The sequence below is a fragment of the Artibeus jamaicensis genome, unplaced genomic scaffold, assembly GCF_021234435.1.
Source record: "Artibeus jamaicensis isolate MK-2021 breed Jamaican fruit bat unplaced genomic scaffold, CSHL_Jam_final contig_391, whole genome shotgun sequence".
Lineage (NCBI taxonomy): Eukaryota > Metazoa > Chordata > Mammalia > Chiroptera > Phyllostomidae > Artibeus > Artibeus jamaicensis.
In genome coordinates this window covers 15,462,653-15,480,075 of record NW_026521814.1, presented here as the reverse complement: position 1 = coordinate 15,480,075, position 17,423 = coordinate 15,462,653, and the positions used below count along the sequence as shown (strand labels likewise).

The window sequence follows — 17,423 nt, the reverse complement described above, 5'->3', positions numbered from 1 at the left end:
ATTGAGATATAAGTTTATCCTTCTGAAATGTCTACGTCTGTAAGCTTTGAAAGCTGCAGTGTTGTATAAACACCACCACCATCAAAATGCTGAACATTTCCATCAGCCCAAAAAGTTCCCTTGTCTCCCTTTGTCATTGATCCCCTCCCTACTCCCGGCCTTGAGGAGCTTGTCTTCTCCTGAGCCTATTCCCCGCTCTGTAAAATGGGACTCCAGCTAAAATTTTTAAACAATATTTTTTATAGCACTTTAAAAACTGATGACACATGGAAGAGTAGTAGTGACTGTAATTAATGCATAGTTAAGACAAAGGGAAAAAACAAGAGCTGTAAGTATTTTTAAATTATAGAATGAATGAAAGTTTTACAAAACAAAAAAATAATGCTGACCATCCATGTTCCCACAACTCAAGGGATTAGGTGACACAGTTGATTTTCAATTTTGCAGCAACCTCAACACGTTTGTTGTTGCCTTATTCTTATTCCCAGCTCCTCCAGGAAAGCCACAAAACCCGAGAGTTACTGATACAACAAGGACATCAGTTTCCCTGGCCTGGAGCGTTCCAGAAGATGAAGGAGGATCTAAAGTCACGGGCTACTTGATTGAAATGCAAAAAGTAGATCAAGTTGAATGGACCAAATGTAACACCACCCCCACCAAGATTCGGGAATATACTCTAACACATCTACCTCAGGGCGCTGAGTACAGATTCCGTGTCCTAGCGTGTAACGCCGGTGGCCCCGGGGAGCCTGCTGAGGTACCAGGAACAGTCAAGGTCACCGAAATGCTTGGTAAGACATAGTCATTTTCTTTCTGCTATAATTGCCTTAAGACTTATTTCCTCCTTTAAAAGAGAAAGTTAATTTAACTTGTAACCCTGCCTTTTCCACCCCAGAATATCCTGATTATGAACTTGATGAAAGATACCAGGAGGGTATCTTTGTAAGACAAGGTGGAGTCATCAGACTTACCATTCCAATCAAAGGAAAACCATACCCAATATGTAAATGGACCAAAGAAGGCCAAGATATCAGTAAGCGTGCCATGATTGCAACCTCTGAAACCCACACCGAGCTTGTAATCAAAGAAGCGGTCAGGGACGATTCTGGCACTTATGACCTGGTTCTGGAAAACAAATGTGGCAAGAAGGCTGTTTACATCAAGGTCAGGGTGATAGGAAGCCCCAACACTCCAGAAGGGCCACTTGAATATGATGACATACAAGCTCGCTCTGTCAGGGTCAGCTGGAGACCCCCTGCCGATGACGGTGGTGCCGACATCTTGGGCTACATCCTTGAGAGACGAGAAGTGCCTAAAGCCGCCTGGTACACCATTGACTCCAGAGTCCGAGGAACATCCCTGGTGGTAAAAGGCCTCAAAGAAAATGTGGAATACCATTTCCGTGTTTCAGCAGAAAACCAGTTTGGCATAAGCAAACCCTTGAAATCTGAGGAACCAGTCATACCAAAAACACCACTAAGTAAGTGCTCTCCCAACCACAGCATTGCAAAAATTCTTCCAGCCCTCTTCGGTTTCAAAGCGAAAGCTATCAGCTCACAAAGTCTGGGGCTGTGCACTAACACATGTGTGTTCTCCACATATATCCTTAGATCCCCCAGAGCCTCCGAGCAATCCTCCAGAAGTACTTGATGTGACCAAGAGTTCTGTCAGCCTGTCCTGGTCTCGGCCCAAAGACGACGGTGGTTCCCGAGTCACGGGCTACTACATCGAACGCAAGGAGACATCAACAGACAAGTGGGTCCGGCACAACAAGACTCAGATAACGACCACAATGTACACTGTCACGGGGCTGGTTTCGGATGCTGAGTATCAGTTCCGCATCATTGCCCAGAATGATGTTGGCCTAAGTGAGAGCAGCCCAGCTTCGGAACCAGTTATTTGCAAAGATCCATTTGGTAAGGAGAGAATTTCTGAAGGGGTTATAAGTGAAACGGCAAGCCATCTCTGGTCCTTTTCTTTTATTTCAGCAGTACAGCTGATTCCCTTTTCCATTGTTTTTTAAAATATTTCAGATAGGCCAAGCCAACCTGGAGAACTGGAGATTCTTTCAATATCCAAAGACAGTGTCACTCTGCAGTGGGAGAAACCTGAGTGTGATGGTGGCAAAGACATCCTTGGGTACTGGATTGAATATAGACAATCTGGGGACAGTGCCTGGAAGAAGAGCAACAAGGACCGCATCAAGGACAGGCAGTTCACAATAGGGGGTTTGCTGGAAGCTACTGAATATGAATTCAGGGTTTTCGCTGAGAACGAGGCTGGGCTTAGCAGACCTCGAAGAACTGCTATGTCTGTAAAGACAAAACTGACATGTAAGTAGCTGTTAGGTCTCTGGTCATGATTTACGAACTAAGTAACATGTTATAGGGCTGAGCCTTCCTCTATACAAAGTAGATCTCCAGAAAGCTTTATCGGTGAACTAGTGTTTGGAAAGAGTCGCTCACTTTGGCATACGCACACACAAGGAGTAGTGGATAGGTTCCACAGGAAGCCACTCCAAGCACTTAGCCTCAGACGATGTGAGCTGCAGTGCACTGAGGCGTTCCTAGCGCATCTTCTTCTTCGATTGCAGTGGGGCTTTTTGCAGTTACTAATAGGACTTCAAGGGTCAAACAAATGTACCCCACTTCAGTGATCCTAAGGAAAGACAAAGATACTACACATTTATAGAGAGAATTCCTATTTCCCCCAAACTCTATACATTGTCAATGCCTCCCAACCATAAAGAGAAATCACTCTGCAGAGCAAGGCACTCGCTGAATCCCTGTTTTCCATATGACCCCAGGAAAATCACTGCAAAGAGATTTTGAGAATTACACTCAGGTAAATCATGGTTCTAATAAAGTCTTAGTCAGTAGGATAAATTCACTCCTGGTATGCAAGAACAGAAGGTTATCAAATCTGTGTAAGAATAATGCATTAATACTATCTTTCACATCCTTCAGCTGGAGAGGCCCCAGGAGTACGCTTGGAAATGAAGGATGTTACTACCAAATTGGGTGAAGCTGCTCAACTCTCCTGCCAGATCCTTGGAAGGCCTCTTCCTGACATTAAGTGGTACCGATTTGGTAAGGAGCTTGTACAAAGCCGGAAGTACAAAATGTCTTCAGATGGGCGCACACACACCCTGACAGTAATGACAGAGGAACAAGAAGATGAAGGTGTTTATACCTGCATAGCTACTAATGAGGTTGGAGAGGTAGAAACCAGTAGTAAGCTTCTCCTGCAAGCAACACCGCAGTTCCATCCTGGTTACCCACTAAAAGAGAAATATTACGGTGCTGTGGGTTCCACACTTCGACTTCATGTCATGTACATCGGTCGCCCAGTACCTGCCATCACGTGGTTCCATGGCCAGAAACTTATGCAAAACACAGAAAACACCAGTATTGAAAACACTGAGCACTACACTCATCTTGTCATGAAGAATGTCCAACGTAAGACTCATGCTGGCAAATACAAAGTTCAGCTCAGCAATGCTTTCGGAACCGTTGATGCCATCCTTGATGTGGAAATACAAGGTACTTTAGTTTCACTTTCAGTGTTGTTGGTTGGTTTGTTTTTTAAATTTTCAAAGCGAAAAAGATCTTGGGAGACACACAAAAGAAACCGCTACTGTTGTATTTTCCCCCAACAGATAAACCAGACAAACCCACAGGACCCATCGTGATTGAAGCTCTATTAAAGAACTCGGTAGTGATCAGCTGGCAGCCACCGGCAGACGATGGAGGCTCCTGGATCACCAATTATGTGGTGGAGAAATGCGAGGCCAAGGAAGGGGCTGAATGGCAATTGGTGTCTTCAGCCATCTCGGTGACGACCTGCAGGATTGTGAACCTCACAGAAAATGCTGGCTACTACTTCCGGGTGTCAGCTCAAAACACTTTTGGCATCAGTGAACCTCTGGAGGTGTCCTCAGTAGTGATCATTAAGAGTCCATTTGGTGAGTACAGCCTCTTGCACAACCTCTATAATTTTCACATGGCAAAAACTCCTTACACAAAAATATCATTACATCAAACTCTTTGCAACAGAAATAAATTTTGGAAGGAAAGAGCAAAGATTCAGGTAAAGCACGAAAACCATTTCTGTCGCTTCAACTGAGTTTGCGCATAACTAAAAGGGCGAACATGGGATGGCGAAAGTCAGTTTACAGGTGTTTGGAAAAAACATAATTCATAAGTAAAAATATAAGAAGAAACTCTGTTTTGTGTATGTACAGCTGTAAACCTGCTTTTGATCACTCCTGTATGTGCCCTATCCCTTCTCCTTTAAAAGGGAACTTTGTGTTTTGATAACTTTTTAGCACAAAATAATCAATCCATTTTTTTGGAATAGCAGCTATTCTTAATAAAGCTGTTCATTCATAACACTTTATTTTTCAAAAATAAGCTTTTAACAAAGCTGTGCATTTCACCTCATGACTCAAATCCTTTTTATCTGTTTGTTTTAAACAGAAAAGCCGAGTGCTCCAGGCAAGCCCACCATTACTGCTATCACGAAAGAGTCTTGTGTTGTGGCTTGGAAGCCACCGGCCAGTGACGGTGGTGCAAAGGTTAGAAATTACTACCTCGAGAAGCGGGAGAAGAAGCAGAATAAATGGATTGCAGTGACAACAGAAGAAATCCGAGAAACTGTCTTCTCAGTGAAAAACCTGATTGAAGGTCTTGAATATGAGTTCCGTGTGAAGTGCGAAAACCTAGGTGGGGAAAGCGAATGGAGTGAAATATCGGAACCTGTTACTCCCAAATCTGATGTTCCAATTCAGGCACCACACTTCAAAGAGGAACTAAGAAATCTAAATGTCAGATATCAGAGCAATGCTACTTTGGTCTGCAAAGTGACTGGCCATCCAAAACCTGTTGTGAAATGGTACAGACAAGGCAAAGAAATCATTGCAGATGGATTAAAGTACAGGATTCAAGAGTTCAAGGGTGGCTACCATCAGCTCATTATTGCAAGTGTCACGGATGATGATGCTACGGTTTACCAAGTCAGAGCCACCAACCAAGGGGGATCTGTGTCTGGCACTGCCTCCTTGGAAGTGGAAGGTAAAAACAAATTAGTAAACCTAAGTTTGATGCTAGATGATGCATTTTTAATTGGAAGGGGGCTGTTGCACTTACATAGTGTTGGGTATTGCTAAATTATATTCTTTTTCCTTCTATTCTGATACAGTTCCGGCTAAGATACACTTGCCTAAAACCCTTGAAGGCATGGGAGCTGTTCATGCTCTCCGAGGTGAGGTGGTCAGCATCAAGATCCCCTTCAGTGGCAAACCAGACCCCGTTATCACATGGCAGAAAGGACAAGATCTCATCGACAACAATGGCCACTACCAAGTTATCGTCACAAGATCGTTCACATCACTTGTTTTCTCCAACGGAGTGGAGAGAAAAGATGCTGGTTTCTATGTGGTCTGTGCTAAAAACAGGTTTGGAATTGATCAGAAGACAGTTGAACTGGATGTGGCTGATGTTCCTGACCCACCCAGAGGAGTCAAAGTTAGTGACGTCTCACGAGATTCTGTCAACTTAACCTGGACTGAGCCAGCTTCTGACGGTGGCAGCAAAATCACCAACTACATTATTGAAAAATGTGCCACTACTGCAGAAAGGTGGCTCCGGGTAGGGCAGGCCCGAGAAACGCGTTACACTGTGATCAACTTATTTGGAAAAACAAGTTACCAGTTCCGTGTAATCGCTGAAAATAAATTTGGCCTGAGCAAGCCTTCTGAGCCCTCAGAACCAACCATAACCAAAGAAGATAAGACCAGAGTTATGAACTATGATGAAGAAGTAGATGAAACCATGGAAGTTTCCATGACTAAAGCTTCTCACTCTTCAACCAAAGAACTCTATGAGAAATATATGATTGCTGAAGACCTTGGGCGTGGTCAGTTTGGAATCGTCCACCGTTGTGTTGAAACATCCTCAAAAAAGACATACATGGCTAAATTTGTTAAAGTCAAAGGGACCGATCAGGTTTTGGTAAAGAAGGAAATTTCCATTCTAAATATCGCTAGGCACAGAAACATCTTATACCTCCATGAATCATTTGAAAGCATGGAGGAATTGGTGATGATCTTTGAGTTCATATCAGGACTTGACATATTTGAACGCATTAACACAAGTGCTTTTGAACTTAATGAAAGAGAAATTGTAAGTTATGTTCGCCAGGTCTGCGAAGCTCTTGAGTTCTTACACAGTCATAACATTGGACATTTTGACATTAGACCAGAAAATATCATCTACCAAACAAGAAGGAGCTCTGTCATTAAAATCATAGAATTTGGTCAAGCCCGTCAGCTGACACCAGGGGACAACTTTAGGCTTCTGTTCACTGCCCCTGAATACTATGCACCTGAAGTCCACCAGCATGATGTCGTCAGCACAGCCACAGACATGTGGTCACTTGGAACACTGGTGTATGTGCTGTTGAGTGGTATCAACCCATTCTTGGCTGAAACTAACCAGCAGATCATTGAGAACATCATGAACGCTGAGTATACTTTTGATGAGGAGGCATTCAAAGACATCAGCCTCGAAGCCATGGATTTTGTTGACTGCCTCTTAGTGAAAGACAGAAAATCTCGCATGACAGCATCTGAAGCACTCCAGCACCCATGGCTGAAGCAGAAGACAGAAAGAATCAGGACTAAAGTTATCAGAACATTAAAACACCGGCGTTACTACCACACTCTGATCAAGAAAGACCTCAACATGGTCGTGTCAGCAGCCCGGATCTCCTGTGGCGGTGCGATTCGGTCTCAGAGGGGAGTGAGTGTCGCTAAAGTTAAAGTAGCATCCATTGAAATTGGCCCAATCTCTGGACAGATAATGCATGCAGTTGGCGAAGAAGGAGGATATGTCAAATATGTCTGCAAAATTGAAAATTATGACCAGTCTACCCAAGTGACCTGGTACTTTGGTGTCAGGCAGCTGGAGAGCAGTGAGAAATATGAAATCACCTATGAAGATGGAGTGGCTACCATTTACATCAAAGACATTACCAAATTCGATGACGGTACCTATAGATGCAAAGTAGTCAATGACTACGGTGAAGACAGTTCTTACGCAGAGCTATTTGTTAAAGGCGTGAGAGAAGTTTATGACTATTACTTCCGTCGAACCATGAAGAAAATTAAGCGCAGAACAGACACCATGAGACTCCTGGAAAGGCCGCCAGAATTTACCCTGCCTCTCTATAACAGGACAGCTTATGTGGGTGAAAATGTCCGGTTTGGAGTGACTATAACCGTCCACCCAGAGCCTCGTGTAACATGGTATAAATCAGGTCAGAAAATCAAACCAGACGATGACGACAAGAAGTACACATTTGAGTCTGACAAGGGCCTTTACCAATTAACCATTAACAGTGTAACAACAGACGATGATGCTGAATACACCGTGGTGGCAAAGAACAAATATGGTGAGGACAGCTGCAAAGCCAAGTTGACGGTAACACCACACCCACCTCCAACAGACACAACCTTAAGACCCATGTTCAAACGGCTCCTGGCAAATGCAGAATGCCAAGAAGGCCAAAGTGTCTGCTTTGAGATCAGAGTTTCTGGCATCCCCCCGCCGACATTAAAGTGGGAGAAAGACGGCCAGCCACTGTCCCTTGGGCCTAACATTGAAATTATCCACGAAGGCTTGGATTATTATGCTTTGCACATCCGGGATACTTTGCCTGAAGACACTGGTTACTATAGGGTCACGGCCACAAACACAGCTGGATCCACCAGCTGCCAGGCTCACCTCCAAGTGGAACGCCTGAGGTACGTCAAACAAGAATTCAAGAGTAAAGAGGAGCGTGAACGACACGTACAAAAGCAAATTGACAAGACACTAAGAATGGCTGAAATTCTTTCTGGAACGGAAACTGTGCCACTGACACAGGTAGCCCAGGAGGCTCTGAGAGAAGCTGCCATCCTTTACAAACCAGCTGTGAGCACCAAGACCGTCAAGGGGGAGTTCCGACTTGAGACCGAAGAAAAGAAGGAGGAGCGAAAACTCCGCATGCCCTATGAAATACCAGAGCCACGCAAGCACAAACAGACCGTCATAGAAGAAGACCAACGCATTAAGCAGTTTGTGCCTATGTCTGACATGAAATGGTACAAAAAGATACGTGATCAATACGAAATGCCTGGGAAAATTGACCGAGTGGCACAGAAAAGACCCAAGCGCATCCGCCTTTCAAGATGGGAACAGTTCTACGTGACGCCTCTCCCACGCTTCACGGATCAATACAGACCCAGATGGCGCATTCCGAAACTGACCCAAGATGATCTTGAGATGGTGAGACCAGCCCGCCGGCGTACACCTTCTCCTGATTATGCTTTCTACTACCGACCTAGAAGGCGTTCTCTTGGTGACATCTCAGATGAAGAATTACTCCTTCCCATTGATGACTACTTGGCCATGAAAAGAACAGAGGAAGAGAGACTGCGCCTTGAAGAAGAGCTTGAATTGGGTTTTTCGGCTTCACCCCCAAGCCGAAGCCCTCCACGTTTTGAGCTTTCTAGTCTGCGTTACTCTTCACCACAACCTCACGTCAAGGTGGAGGAAACAAGAAAAGACTTCAGATATTCAGTATATCACATCCCGACGAAGGCCGAGACCAGCACGAGTTATGCAGAGCTGCGGGAACGGCACGCCCAGGCCTCGTACAGACAGCCCAGACAACGGCAAAGGATCATGGCTGAGAAAGAGGATGAAGAGTTGCTTCGGCCGGTTGCAACCACCCAGCGTCTCTCGGAATACAAAAGCGAGCTCGACCACATGTCCAAGGAACAAAAGTCTAGAAAGAAATCAAGACGACAGAAAGAAGTGACAGAAATAACAGAAATTGAGGAGGAATACGAAATCACGAAACGTGCTCACAGAGAGTCATCCTCGTCTGTGTCGAGACTCCTGAGACGACGGCGCTCCCTGTCTCCAACTTACATTGAATTAATGAGGCCGGTGTCTGAGCTGATCCGATCACGCCCACTGCCAGCTGAGGAGTACGAAGACGACACAGAAAGAAGGTCTCCCACTCCAGAGAGAACTCGCCCACGTTCCCCCAGCCCCGTGTCCAGTGAGAGATCACTCTCAAGATTTGAGAGATCGGCAAGATTTGATATCTTTTCCAGGTATGAGTCCATGAAAGCTGCTTTAAAGACTCAGAAGACATCAGAAAGGAAGTATGAGGTTCTGAGCCAGCAGCCTTTTACACTGGACCATGCCCCACGAATCACACTGAGAATGCGCTCCCACAGGGTGCCCTGTGGCCATAATACACAGTTCATCTTAAACGTTCAGTCTAAGCCAACTGCCGAAGTTAAATGGTACCACAATGGTGTGGAACTCCAAGAGAGCAGTAAGATTCGCTACACCAACACGAGTGGGGTCCTGACCCTGGAAATTCTGGACTGTCATATTGATGACAGCGGAACATACCGTGCCGTGTGCACCAACTACAAAGGGGAAGCTTCTGACTACGCGACCTTGGACGTGACAGGAGGGGATTACACCACCTACGCTTCCCGCCGCAGAGACGAGGAAGTCCCCCGATCCATTTTCCCTGAGCTGACGAGAACAGAGGCATATGCAGTTTCATCGTTCAAGAAAACATCTGAGATGGAAGCTTCTTCTTCAGTCAGGGAAGTGAAATCCCAGATGACAGAGACAAGGGAAAGTCTCTCATCATATGAACACCACGCAGCTGCAGAAATGAGAAGGGCGGCCGTAGAAGAAAAGTCACTGGAAGAAAAGTCCACGCACAGAAAGATCAAGTCCACTTTGGCAGCCAGGATTCTGACCAAGCCAAGGTCTATAACTGTCTCCGAGGGAGAGTCTGCAAGGTTTTCTTGTGACACAGATGGTGAGCCAGTACCAACAGTGACCTGGCTGCGTGGAGGAAAAGTGATCAGTGCTTCCACCCGCCACCACGTGACAACCACAACCTACAAATCGACCTTTGAGATCTCTTCAGTCCAGGCTTCCGATGAGGGCAACTACAGCGTGGTGGTAGAAAACAGTGAAGGGAGACAAGAAGCACAGTTTACTCTGACCGTTCAAAAGTCCAGGGTTACTGAAAAGGCTGTGACATCACCACCGAGGGTCAAATCCCCAGAGCCTCACGTGAAATCCCCAGAAGCAGTTAAGTCTCCAAAACGAGTGAAATCCCCAGAACTGGTGACTTCTCACCCAAAAGCAGTATCACCCACAGAGACAAAACCCACAGCCACAGAGAAAGTTGGGCAGCTACCAGTCTCTGGCCCCCCCAAGATAACTCAAACCCTGAAAGCAGAAGCCGCCAAAGACATGGCGAAGCTGACCTGTGCAGTCGAAAGTAGTGTATTATGTGCAAAAGAGGTCACCTGGTACAAAGATGGCAAGAAACTGATGGAAAATGGGCATTTCCAGTTTCATTATTCAGCAGATGGTACCTATGAGCTCAAAATCCATAACCTCACTGACTCCGATTGCGGAGAATACATCTGTGAGATTTCTGGTGAAGGTGGAACTTCCAAAACTACCTTGCAGTTTACGGGACAGGCCTTTAAGAGCATCCATGAGCAAGTGGCGAGCATATCAGAAACTAAGAAATCAGCTCAGAAAACCGTTGAGTCAACAGAAACCAAGAAATCAGCCGAGAAAACTGCAGAGTTGGTAGAAACCAAGAAATCGGCTCAGAAAACTGCTGAGTCAACAGAAACCAAGAAATCAGCTGAGAAAACTGCAGAGTTGGTAGAAACCAAGAAATTGGCTCAGAAAACTGCTGAGTCAGTAGAAACCAGGAAATCAGCTGAGAAAACTGCTGAGCCAACAGAAACCAAGAAAACTGAAACAAAAGCTCCTGAGCCAATATCCTCAAAGCCAGTAATTGTGACTGGGCTGCAGGACACAGCTGTTTCTTCCAACAGTGTTGCTAAGTTTGCAGTGAAAGCCACTGGAGAACCCTGGCCGACTGTCATCTGGACAAAGGATGGAAAGGTAACTGGTTCATAAATGTCCTTTAATTTTTACCTTCTAGAAAATTAACCTTTTCCTTCGTCCTCATCTCCCAAATAAAGTTGAAAATTAAATCACTACTTAAAACTCAAATATCTTGCATTCTACAGGCCATCACACAAGGAGGTAAATATAAACTGTCTGAAGACAAAGGAGGATTCGTCTTAGAGATTCATAAGACTGATACTTCTGACAGCGGGCTGTACGCTTGTACAGTAACAAACTCAGCTGGGTCTGTGTCTTCTAGCTGCAGATTAACCATAAAAGGTAGGTTGGCTTTGGTTCCCACCACCAGTTTTCAGAAAACATTTCTACACACTCCCTTACACACCCATATGCACACACAAGAGAGTATTAACACGTCCAGATTCCAGAGTACCAGTTGTACGCAAATGAGCATATGCTTTTATATTCACGTAAAAATTACTTAGTAAGTACCTAACTATACGTGGCATTATATAAAATTCTATAGGGCCAGCCCCTGCTCCCAGGAATGTTTAAGCCAGGCAAAATACAAAAGCCAGGCAAATACACAAAATGGTACTTCTTCCTTAAACCTTCCCTTTTGTTAAGTTAATGGAGCAGCTTTATCAGTTTTCCCAATTAAAATTAGTTTGCCGTCATCTCAATTGACTAAAACATAATTCTTTTTTTTAAGGTTTTATTTATCTTTAGAGAGCAGGAAAGGGAAGGAGAAAGAGAGGGAATGAAACATCGTATGGCTGCCTCTCCCACGCCCTTAACTGGGGACCTGGCCCACAACCCAGGCATGTGCCCTGACTGGGAATCAAACCAGCGACCCTTTGGTTCACAGGCCCGCACTCAATCCACTGAGCTACACCAGCCAGGGCCATAGTTCATTTTTAAATAATCAAAACACACATCTCTCCTAAATTCTTTTGACTATTGTTTTCAAGACTTTTTTTTTTCTCCCTAAGCCATAAGAATCATCCTCAATTTCACTTAGTTTAAGGAATCATTACACTGATCCCCAAAGTCAAGCACGGCCGTTTTCCAAGATTGGGCTGAGGAAGAATCGTGTTACCCACACTGCATGCAGAAGTCAGCATTTTCCCCCCTTTGTATATTGTTCACTTGCGGAATCTACAAGAGTATAAAAGGGTGGGGTCTCTTTCCAATTAAGTTTGCCTTACAGAGATATTTCCCTTTTAGCTGTAAAAGACACTGAGACACAGAAAGTATCTACACAAAAGACTTCTGAAATTACATCCCAAAAGAAGGCAGTTGTCCAAGAGGAAATTGCCCAAAAGGCCTTAATTTCTGAGGAAATCAAGAAGTCAGAGGTCAAATCTCAAGAAAAGTTAGCCCTCACTGAGGAAGCTTCGAAGGTTACGATTTCTGAAAAAGTCAAGAAATCAGAAGCAGCCTCCCTGGAAAAATCCATCGTCCATGAAGAAGTCACCAAAACATCACAAGCATCAGAAGAAATCAGAACTCAAGCTGAAATTAAAGCCTTTTCTACGCAGATGAGCATAACGGATGGTCAGAAAGTGACTTTGAAAGCCAACATTGCTGGTGCCACTGATGTGAAGTGGGTACTGAATGGAGTAGAGCTCACTAACTCCGAGGAGTACAGATATGGCGTCTCCGGCAGCGACCAGACGCTAACCATCAAGCAGGCGAGTCACAGAGATGAAGGGATCCTCACCTGCATTGGCAAAACCAGTCAAGGAATTGTCAAGTGTCAGTACGACTTGACCTTGAGCGAAGAACTCTCAAATGCCCCAGCCTTCCTCTCACAGCCTAGGTCTCAAAATGTTAACGAAGGACAAAGTGTCCTCTTTTCTTGTGAAATCAGTGGTGAGCCCTCCCCTGACATCGAATGGTTTAAGAACAACCAACCGGTAAGGTTTAATTATAAATTTACCATCGAAGAAAATTTTAAACACTATGCCTACTCCTGCAGAGCTCAAAGAAACACTTATTTTACTCCTTTTTAGATTTCGGTTTCTTCAAATGTCAGCGTAAGTCGCTCCAGAAATGTGTATTCTCTGGAGATCCGCAGCGCATCAGTAAGTGACAGTGGGAAGTACACGATTAAGGCCAGAAATTTCCGTGGCCAATGTTCAGCTACTGCTTCCTTAACGGTCCTTCGTAAGTACATCTTTGCCATTTTCATTATTTGTTGAGGCCTTTATGTGGGGGTTTCTGGTTTTCATTTTTAGTTTTGGCCTTTGTTTTCTGAGCCCAGCAAACTCAGGAGCCTCGTTAAATTCCATGGGTAAGAGGCACAGGCCTCCTGTGTAAACTCATTCTTCCCATCAGTTTCTTCACAGCTCAGCAGAAGAGCATGGACAAGTTAACGTCCTCATTCTTCCCATCAGTTTCTTTACAGTGCAACAGAAGCATGGACCAGTTAACTTTCAAAGCAAAGTTACCAACTGCCCTGTCACATCTATTTTCAGAATGCACAATATTGAAATTATCTTCCATATGCCTAATCATTTATCTCCTAGTGATTCTAGTACCTGCATGTAATGCGATGATAGAAACATAAGGATTCATTTCTGGGACACATTTGAGCTAGCTCTTGACAAATGTATGTATCGATGTATCTGCTTATGCTTCCACAGCAAATGGGGTTACGTTTCTGTGTGTGTTTAAGTTTGCCATTTCCGTAAGTCACTGTCGGATGTCCCACATTAACCGGATGTCATTGATGTTCACTGTATCTGCTATGCTCCACAGCTCTAGTGGAAGAACCTCCCAGAGAGGTAGTATTGAGGACAAGTGGCGACACGAGCTTGCAAGGAAGCTTCTCGTCTCAGTCCGTCCAAATGTCTGCCTCTAAGCAGGAGGCGTCCTTCAGCAGTTTCAGCAGCAGCAGCGCTAGCAGCATGACTGAAATGAAATTTGCAAGCATGTCCGCCCAAAGCATGTCCTCCATGCAAGAGTCTTTTGTAGCAATGAGTTCCAGCAGTTTTATGGGAAAATCTAGTATGACACAACTGGAAAGCTCAACTAGTAAAATGCTTAAAGCAGGCGTAAGAGGTGAGCAATAAAACCACTGGGAGCTGTAGACAAGCCTAGTAGACTGGGCTACTTCTTTAATTCATACATTTCAGTAGAAAGCAAATCGTTATTTTTCTTCCATGATCCTAAAACGTTTTTGTTGTCGCTGTTCCCTAAAGGAATTCCACCCAAAATTGAAGCTCTTCCCTCTGACGTCAGCATTGATGAGGGCAAAGTTTTAACAGTAGCCTGTGCTTTTACGGGGGAGCCCACCCCAGAAATAACATGGTTGTGCGGTGGAAGAAAAATCCAAAGTGAAGAACAGGGGAGATTCCACATCGAAAACACAGAGGACCTGACGACGCTGATCATCACGGACATACAGAAACAGGACGGCGGACTTTACACCCTGAGCTTAGGGAACGAGTTCGGGTCCGACACTGCTACCGTGAACATCAGTATCCGCTCCATTTAGGAGGGCCCGCGCTCTCCTACTCATTCTTAACCTTTCACCAATGATTCACATGGACTAATCTTTCTCATCTGTAAATAGTAAGGAAAAAAAGTAGTTTTGTATCAACTTCAATGAGTCAAAGTTCAAAATATGCATTTCAATCTTTTCTAATTGTTGACCTAAGAATATTATACATTTTCTAGTGACATGTACATACTGTATATAGCCGGATTCACGGTTATAAAGTTTTGTACCTTTATTTTATGACATTTTACAATGTAACTTTGGAAACTAACTGTTGGTAGGAGAAAGTTTCTTATGGGACGAATACCCTGCTCAACACTTAACCAATCTTTGTGCCTCAACATAACGTTGATGTCTAAGTTTGCCTCAGCGGGTTGAGAAAGTCCCCGCTGAAGACGTCCTAGCCACCTGAGAGATCGTGCTGTGCACAAGACCTGCCTGTGCACCAATACCTGCTGCATCAGAAATGTAAGGCGTTGGTGATGTTTGCATCTACCCTCCTGCAAGCAACACTTTAACATCTTACATTTTCTCTGATGATGTCACACTCAAAATTATCATGACTTAAATGTTACCAGAGCAAAGTGTAACGGCCAACACTTTGTTCGCTCATTTCGCACTGCCTCTGACCATAGAGAGTGCCTGGGTAGCTTGGCAAAGTAACATCGCCTGGCCATCCCCTCATTTAACCAAGCTACTCAAGCGTTCCTATGTCGGAGCAGTGCCCACTCTTGGAGGTCTCGGGGTGCAGCCAGTGCCTTCGTGTGGTAGCTCTAAATTTAACTTACCCTGAGAAACTGGGGCAACTAAGCAATGAGCCGCAGCAAAATATAACAACAAACACACAATCGAGCTGTCGTTAAACTAAAAGCAACAACATTACTAACTGCCCAAAGTATCAATTTGATGTAGCTCTTTTCATGCAAGTATAAATTCAATTGTTAGTTTTAATTGTTGGACCTCCTTGAGATAGTAACAACAAAATAAAGCAAGCTATCTGCACCTCAAAATGTGTGGTTGTTTTCTGTGAAATTCTGGGGTTGGGGAGGTACGTGTCTTCACAAATCCCAGAAAAGATCATAAGATAGAGCATCTCAAGTTCAAAATAGCCTACGTTCATAAATTCATTAAATATTTAAATTATTGTGCAGAATGTATTCAACAATTTTTTTAAAACATATGTATAATTCTCCTGGATAAATTTATCTTCAAAAGTTAATAAAACTCCCCCAAAATAACAGATAACATCTTCTAATCCCATCAATAAAGGTATTTTTATGGGAGCCAATTCAACTAATCTATCAAAGACACTAAACATCTACAATATCTTGCCCCAAACACCACACAGAACACCATGAAAACGAGCAAGATGACAGACCTTGTCCCCCAAGGAGTGTGGTGAAGAGAAAGTGACAACCTCACAGCACGTGATTAACTGTGTGCATGACACTGACTACTGCAGCTCCAAAATTCAATAGAACAAATAAAGGCCCTCAAATCTAAAAGTCTTGTTCTAAATGCCACAGCGTCATGCTTTTTAAAACAACTGATCTATACTGATCTATATTTTACAATACGTAGTGCCAGAAATATCTGCATTTATCCGCTTGCAATTGTAAACCTATAAAGTTGATTCTTTGCCCAAATTACCTCCTAAAAATAAGTACAATTTACAAATGTAAATAACAGAACAATTACTCTAAATCGTAAGTACAAGTGACCAAAGCCAAAGCAAGTGTACAGTCAAGTTTTATTCTTCAAAAGAAGGCCATGGGTCTTCAGTAATTTATTCAGCATGTACTATCTTACGGCAGATTCCCTAAAGCAGAATATTTGAGGGATTGCTGTCAGGAAAAATGGGAGTGAGGGGGGCCGGGGAGAGGAAGAAAGGGAAGCGGGAAGGCAGCCTCAGCAGGGGCTCCGGCCTGATCCCGCAGAGGGTGGTGGGGTTTGGCGAAGTAACCTCCCAGGTGAGGTCGGGGTGGGGGGCAAAGGGCTTTAGCCACATCAATCTCTGCACACTGGGGCGGGCAAACAGAACTCCAGAAATCGGGCGAGGTACACAAAACCTAGGGGAATCCGAGGTACCAACAGCACCAACACTACACCATCTAACAACTTAAAATGCCTACTCTTACTTTAAAATGAGAGAGGCAGGACTTACTCAGTGATTCCTGAGGATGACTCCCAGCACTGACATGCTAATATTTAAACAGGTCCCGTTCCTGATTGAGGTGCAGTCCATGCAGATGAGAATTTTAAAGCCGAAAGGCTTTCACACTTCCGCAGTTGCTATTCCCAGGCTCTGAGATCCAAAGTCTCCCTGGGAGAAAGAGGCGGGGCAACGATCTACCCAGTGAAGGGGGTCGTCGCTACCGGCCAAGCCTGGGAAAGTACGCGGACTAGGAAAGCGGCTCCGCTTGCCCACGTGGGCCCAGGTGAAAGGGTTACCTACGGAGGATCCTGGAAGTCCGTTAGAGGCAGGGCAGCCTGAACGACCAGAACCCCTACCCGGGTCACCGGCAGCCTCCTTCCCTAACAGTGCTCAGGCGCAGGGGTGGGGTGGGGCGAGGGGAGGAGATGCCTGCTCCACCCCGCCCCACCTCCTCCCCCCGCCCCACCTCCAGGGATCCTCCATGGTTTAATCCCATCACTGCTTTTCCAATTCAAACCACCTTTTCTCTCTCGCTGTCAGCTGGGGGCGACAGAGAGCCGCAAGCCGTGCGTCCTCGTTCCAGCCAATCAAAGGACAAAACCCAAGAGAAATCTTCACTCCTCCTGCCCGCTTTTGCTGAATCCTTCCTGTCTTATTTTATAAACCGCACAGCCTGGCTACATGACAGGCAGCCTAATGTAAGCATAACACATCCTCACTCAAAACCCAGAGTAACGAGCTGAAACCTAGGACCTGCTGACTTATGTGACCTGGGCCAGGTTACTGAACT

At 44.7% G+C, this 17,423-nt stretch overlaps 1 protein-coding gene and 1 long non-coding RNA gene across 2 annotated transcripts in view; one reads left to right on the top strand and one right to left on the bottom strand.

The window, feature by feature from the left end:
• Positions 1-15,488, top strand: part of TTN (titin) — a 270,276-nt gene extending 254,788 nt beyond the window's left edge. Inside the window, exons 284-296 of the mRNA XM_053665080.1 lie at positions 489-791; positions 896-1,480; positions 1,611-1,916; positions 2,034-2,333; positions 2,967-3,542; positions 3,659-3,964; positions 4,479-5,072; positions 5,200-11,009; positions 11,138-11,294; positions 12,201-12,892; positions 12,989-13,142; positions 13,737-14,039; positions 14,180-15,488. Coding sequence (XP_053521055.1) covers positions 489-791; positions 896-1,480; positions 1,611-1,916; positions 2,034-2,333; positions 2,967-3,542; positions 3,659-3,964; positions 4,479-5,072; positions 5,200-11,009; positions 11,138-11,294; positions 12,201-12,892; positions 12,989-13,142; positions 13,737-14,039; positions 14,180-14,475 — 10,382 coding nt within the window. The 3' untranslated portion in view covers positions 14,476-15,488. The remainder of the gene's footprint in view (positions 1-488; positions 792-895; positions 1,481-1,610; positions 1,917-2,033; positions 2,334-2,966; positions 3,543-3,658; positions 3,965-4,478; positions 5,073-5,199; positions 11,010-11,137; positions 11,295-12,200; positions 12,893-12,988; positions 13,143-13,736; positions 14,040-14,179) is intronic.
• Positions 706-17,021, bottom strand: LOC119037770 (uncharacterized). The gene is made up of 2 exons (XR_008391585.1): positions 16,643-17,021; positions 706-2,658 (listed from the first exon to the last, which is right to left on the bottom strand). It is a non-coding gene; the product is annotated as an uncharacterized LOC119037770 (long non-coding RNA).
• Positions 17,022-17,423: the final 402 nt, after the last annotated feature.